Genomic DNA, 6,375 nt, shown 5'->3' with positions numbered 1-6,375 from the left:
GAACAATAGCATCGAACCCGTCATAATGTTGACCGAGTGATAACTAGACACCATAAGTCGAAACGTTGCAGTTATTAAAATCAAAACTTAAATGGTGTATTTTTGAATTAAAATTAAGTTTATGTCTGGACTTCTCTGAATCATCGAATAATAGAAACAGTGTTTGCGAGAGATACTTAACGCAATACGTACATATATTATTCCACATGGGCATTCTACAAATAGCAGGTTTCTGAATTGTGGCTTAGTTCGGTCTTTCTGTATTTATCTTTTGATACGTAAATATATTATAAATCTAACCTTTATGGCTTGCACAACAAAGCTGAAGATTATTTGAAATATATGATAGCAACTGCCCAGAGCGTAAACTCATTAAACCATTTTAATTTAAACTTTATATTGTATACAACACCAAGTTTCGTGAAATAGAAGAGACAAGAATAATTTACTAAATTACAGCCTGAATACAAACAGTGATATGTAGAGTGTATAATGAAGTAATATTATATTTGTATAATATTTAGTATTTTAAAATAACAAATTAAATGTATTTATGGCCTGAATTCGTTTTAAAAGTATTGTGTATCTCTTTAGTTCTACTTTGAATAATTTTTAAACACTGCACATCAACCAATTGTGGAAGAAAAATCCTTCTAAGGTCCTGGAATTTAGCCATTTTAAATCAGTAGTAAATATTTTACAGTTTCTGGACTAAAATGATGGCTATATTTAACACAGATTCATTCTGAGTTAGCGAAGTTCAAGTTTGTAACAACCCATTGAATGTTTTGTACCACTTAGAATGCTGTTTACACTTCACAATGTAGGCGCTGGTGTCAATATTCAAAACTATATTCCATTTACAAACGTCATGCGTTAAAAACCTAGGAAATATTTGTGTGGCATTTTCATTCTGAAGGGGGCTTCTTACTCAACCTGGTCGGAAACCCCAAGTTCGGGCATAATCGTTTTGGAACTACCGACTATAGATAAATAATTCAGCAAATCAACATCACTTTCACCCACACTGCTGCTCTTAATGAACTAGCGGAATTTACAGTCACTTTTATAACCGGAGCATGCTCAACGGCATATCGCAAGATCGAACCTTTGACCTCTTGATCTGCAGTCCAGACTATTAACTACTAGGTTATGTCCAGCCCAATAGTTTTCTAATGATAGTAAACACCATTTTTCCCCTTAGACTATTACTTCTCTGTAACTGAATAGCGGCCATCTTGACGCTCCTTTACTAGAGTCGCCTCTTGTCTTGGTAAATTTTTCTTCGGTAAAAACTGGTTCAGTCTGACATGCTTGGTCAATTTGGATTAAATATTCTGGTAAATCCTTCAAAAGCCCGCTGTCACCTTGGTGTAATTGTTTACTATCTATAAAAGGGCTCTTGTTAAGGTTTGCAGCTAAAGGAAAGAACGTGCGACTATCGGTTAGTAATGGCCCTTTATCACTGTTTGTTCTTCTCAGTTGACTTTCTTGTTTTGTCTCCAGTAGTTCGCAGCCATTAAAATTAGTGTCCAAAGAAAATGTCGAGCTTTTTAATTGACCAAAGAACCCTCTGGAATATTCTGTCCAGGTCTTGTTTATATCTGTCATAGATTGGCTACAAAGTGATTTTCTTGCTAAATTATCCACTAATAAAACATCTGTTTTTTTACAATAATTTTCTTGCGAAACCTGAATATCGAGATAAACTGCTGAGTCTGGGGTTACGTCCTCCGTTCCACAAGCTACGTTGACCTGTCCAACACCACTTCCAGAGGTCAGACCCAGATCAAGCTGGAAATCATGGTTCCGTCGCGTGCTTGCAACCAAGGGAGAAACGCTGCGAGTCATGGTGTCCCGAATGTGAACGTTTGATGTTTTATCCTCGTTAGCTTCACGGTTAAGAAAAAAGGTCACATCGAAACTGTTGGCAGCACTCTCGGAACTACAAGTACTCCCTTGTTTTCTGAGAGTAATGTCCAGAGCGCAACTGGAGAACCCGTTCTTTGACGTTACGTTACTCAGTTGTTCAGGAGACAGTTCCACGCTGTTATCTGTTGTGTCTAAACTCCAGTGACTCAGTCGCTTGAGTCGTGAAAGATAAAAACCAGTTTGAAAGAACGGAGACAATGAATTTTGAAATAAATCCTCTTCACATAATGTCTGAATGCTAGACCCAGCTTGGGCCTTAGTAGATTCGTTTTCATCGTGGTAACTGAGAACTTCCGAGAGTTCATCTTCATTGAGATATAATGGTTGTTCTGGATCAGCAGCAGTACGAAAACGGATAAAGCCTTGATCTATGTACAACATGGAGGTAGAACTTCCGTCAAGAAGCTTGTCTTCAGAGTTGGTTGGCTTCTGGGATACATCACTACAATCATTTGTGTTACTAGGATGATTTGAGTAACCAGAAGATAAAAGGTTTGGTACACTTGGATTTGGCTTTTCTTCTACAGTGTCAGTATTGGTTGACACTTTCTTCATATGAAAATTATTCTCAAGTTCGATGCTAAAAGTTGGAATTGTTGGAAGGGATGTGGTGTGATTCCATCTTCTTGGTCTTTCTAATGATGTCTTATGAAAAGCAACATTAGGGTTACCTTGATGATTAGGTAAAAAAATAGGAAAATTTTCACTTTCTACCTCTTTATTTCTGGAGCAAGATGATCCTATAACTGCACTGCACAATAGAAAATTACTACATCTTTGTTCATTTAATTCAAAACGTTTCATTGGAAGCGTAGCTATGAAAGTCAAGGCAAAGCACATTAAGAGTTCCACCAATCGGGAGACCGACTGGTATCCAAACCAAATCCATGGTGTAGGTCTTTTTCTTTCGAAAATTCCGTATATATAAATTATTCCAAACACACGTAGAGCAACCATTACTAAACAAAACACTACGACCATGATTGTTGATCGAACAGCAAGACACAAAGTAGGCTTTGGCAGTTTCTTGGGCAGCTGGGCACCATCAATGTGGAGTCTGGTAAAAGCAGTTCGGACAAGATCACTTTGTTTCCTAACTGCTGATTTGTATAGCTTTCTAAAAACGTGTAGATACCCAACTCCTAACGTTAAACCCCACAACGACTGTGTAGTGTGATAAATTAAACGTAGTAACGCACCACTCAAACCAAATCCTTGTAACACATCTGTTGTGGTTGAGAAAATAAACTGCAAGATTATAATTCCTGATAAAAACCTCGAATTCTGGACACAATGAGGCAAAATAACAACTTTGGTAGTTTGTAGCAAAGCTAGGAACAAAATAGCAAAACCTGAAGTTACGCACAGAAACCCAGTGTTAAAGACAAAGTTATTTAAAACAGTGGGATATAAACCTTGTGTATTATAGGGATTGAAAAGTAAATACAAAGCTCTGGTGATTCCCATGACAAAAACCATCAGATTAATACTAATAACACACCCACGGCTGAGAAGCTTCTCAATTGTTCCTAATCTCAGAAAACTTATAAAACAATAAAGTGCCAAAAGCCCAAACAAGGAACCTGTTATATAAATGTGTAGTTTCCATGAAAGTCCCCATTGTTTTTGGGATTTTTCCCATTCTGGTAAGTTTCTTAGAAAATATTCTTTTTCGTCTTTTACGGAGTTCATATTTATTGTAGTTATGGTTTCCTCTTGATGGTCAAAGTTGAGATTAGTACTTGTCCTTCCATTCCACGAAGAATCATCGAGTTGTGAGTCGAAAGCTGAATTTATTCCTGTATAATCTCTTTGTTTGTTTTTTGTCGTTTGAACAGTAGTTACTATGCTCGGGTTTGATGACTGGCGAACATTTTCAAAATTCGATACAAAGTTTGAAGGTTTCTTTACTGTAATAAGATCTGCTTGGGTTGTCGTGTTCACACTACTGAAAGAAGATTCCGGAACCTGAGAATCAGCCACAAACATGTCTACAGAAAAATGTGATTTGTTCTTCTCAGAGAAATTCAAACGGTGTCCGTTGTCTTTATACCAGCTGATTGGTTTTTGATTAAAATCCAATATACCTAATTTGGTGTGATTAACTGGTTTTTCGGTGTTCTCATCAGGTATCGTCCTGGTTTCATTCGTAGAATCTATTTTGTTTTCAAAAGTAACCATAGTTGACCTTAATTTTAAAACGTCCTCTTCACTGGAATTATTAAAACCTGGCTTAGAATCGAAGGTTTGTGTGGTATTGATTTCAACAGGATAAGAAAAAGATAAGTTCATATACTGGCTCGACATTTTTGTTGAAGATTTAAATAATGGAGACCACTTGATCTTGTATTTTAGTAAATGTTCATACCAATTACTGGAGTTGTTTACTTCAATATAACTACTAGAATTGTATTTTGATAACGACCCCTCATGGGATTTGGAGACATTCAACGTACAACGTTTCGTAAAATTTTCTTTCTGTATTGATTTCCCTGATACACAAAGGACAGTTTCTTCAAGATGTTTTTCAGAATTATTCTGTTGTTCAGTTCTATAAGGAAAGTTGGAGATATTCCCATCAGTGTGTCTGATAGTGCTTGGCAGTTGTGTAGGTTTTGCTGGAAGAACGGAGACATTTTCCATATGATTACCTGTAGAGTTAAATTCCAATACAAGTTGCGAAGAATCATTATAGATATCTGCTACAAAAGGAGTTATGGTTGTACGATGTGGTACAGTAGTCTCAAAAACATCAGAAATGCCTTTTCCATCAAGATTACTCGTGGAGTGATATTGAGGTATAGGTTGTTGGTGAACATATCTTCCAAGGTGAGCTGTAAAGTTGTACTGTGATTCTCTGAGAACATGAGCAACATCTGAACTAAAGTCAGGAGTTGGGTCATACTTTGAAGTTTGGGGAATATAAGCGAAATAATGAATCGTGGAGTTATGTTGTGGTATTGGTTCTTCAGGAAACTTTGCCATATTTCTTTCAAGGTACTTGGTAGAATTATGTTGTGGTATGAGTCTTCCTGTAATGTTGGTGATATTTGTTCCAAAGTGAGTCACTGAGTTATATAAAGATGAAAGTTCTACAGGGATGTGTCGTGTAAAAGAAGTGTCTGAGTCATGCAGGAATTCGGGTTCATCAGTGACAGTAGTTTCAATGGAAGCATTTTGTAATACTAGTCCCTGAAGACCTTTTAAGGTAGTTGTCACATTGTGTTTTAGATAAGAAAAAACACTAATGGGTGTAGTGCTTGAATATAGCCTATTATTGCTAATATTAGCGAAGTTCTTATCACTAAATGATGTAGCTTTAAAGATGGAATGACTACTTTGATGAAAACTCGATATTTTTTCATCTCTCTTTAAAATTGTGTTCAGTTTGTCTTTTTCACGAACACTGTCAGAAGACTTAGCCAAAAAATCGGGAATTTGGGAAGAAATATCAACATAGTCTCTTCTATCGAAATCTTCATCTAGTGGTTTATTACCGATAGGACTACTCATAGAATCTTCATCTAGTGGTTTATTACCGATAGGACTACTCATAGAATCTTCATCTAGTGGTTTATTACCGATAGGACTACTCATAGAATCTTCATCTAGTGGTTTATTACCGATAGGACTACTCATAGAATCTTCATCTAGTGGTTTATTACTGATAGGACTACTCATAGAATCTTCATCTAGTGGTTTATTACTGATAGGACTACTCATAGAATCTTCATGTAGTGGTTTATTACTGATAGGACTACTCATAGAATCTTCATCTAGTGGTTTATTACTGATAGGACTACTCATAGAATCTTCATGTAGTGGTTTATTACTGATAGAACTACTCATAGAATCTTCATGTAGTGGTTTATTACTGATAGGACTACTCATAGAATCTTCATCTAGTGGTTTATTACTGATAGGACTACTCATAGAATCTTCATCTAGTGGTTTATTACTGATAGGACTACTCATAGAATCTTCATGTAGTGGTTTATTACTGATAGGACTACTCATAGAATCTTCATGTAGTGGTTTATTACTGATAGGACTACTCATAGAATCTTCATGTAGTGGTTTATTACTGATAGGACTACTCATAGAATCTTCATGTAGTGGTTTATTACTGATAGAACTACTCATAGAATCTTCATGTAGTGGTTTATTACTGATAGAACTACTCATAGAATCTCCATGTAGTGGTTTATTACTGATAGAACTACTCATAGAATCTTCATGTAGTGGTTTATTACTGATAGGACTACTCATAGAATCTACACTTTTTTCTTTCTCTGTGGTATTGTTTTCTAGATTGGAGTTGATTTTTTGATATTGCTGGAAATCAATAACAGATCCCTTCAAATCTTTGTTTACACTCTCTTTTTTAGCTATCGATCCAGATTCATTGTATTGTGATTTGTCACTCAAGAAACGATTTGATGC

The 6,375-nt window shown here is 36.0% G+C and overlaps 1 protein-coding gene across 1 annotated transcript; it reads right to left on the bottom strand.

Moving 5' to 3' along the window:
• Nucleotides 1-364: 364 nt before the first annotated feature.
• LOC143247241 (uncharacterized) lies at nt 365-6,001 on the bottom strand. The gene has a single exon (XM_076494958.1). The coding sequence runs from the start codon at nt 5,989-5,991 to the stop codon at nt 1,201-1,203; it is 4,791 nt and encodes a 1,596-aa protein (XP_076351073.1). The 5' UTR covers nt 5,992-6,001; the 3' UTR covers nt 365-1,200.
• Between the last annotated feature and the right edge of the window lie 374 nt (nt 6,002-6,375).

Source organism: Tachypleus tridentatus, chromosome 3, assembly GCF_004210375.1.
Source record: "Tachypleus tridentatus isolate NWPU-2018 chromosome 3, ASM421037v1, whole genome shotgun sequence".
Lineage (NCBI taxonomy): Eukaryota > Metazoa > Arthropoda > Merostomata > Xiphosura > Limulidae > Tachypleus > Tachypleus tridentatus.
Note: the sequence above shows the minus strand (reverse complement) of the source record. Positions and strands in the feature narration are given on the sequence as shown.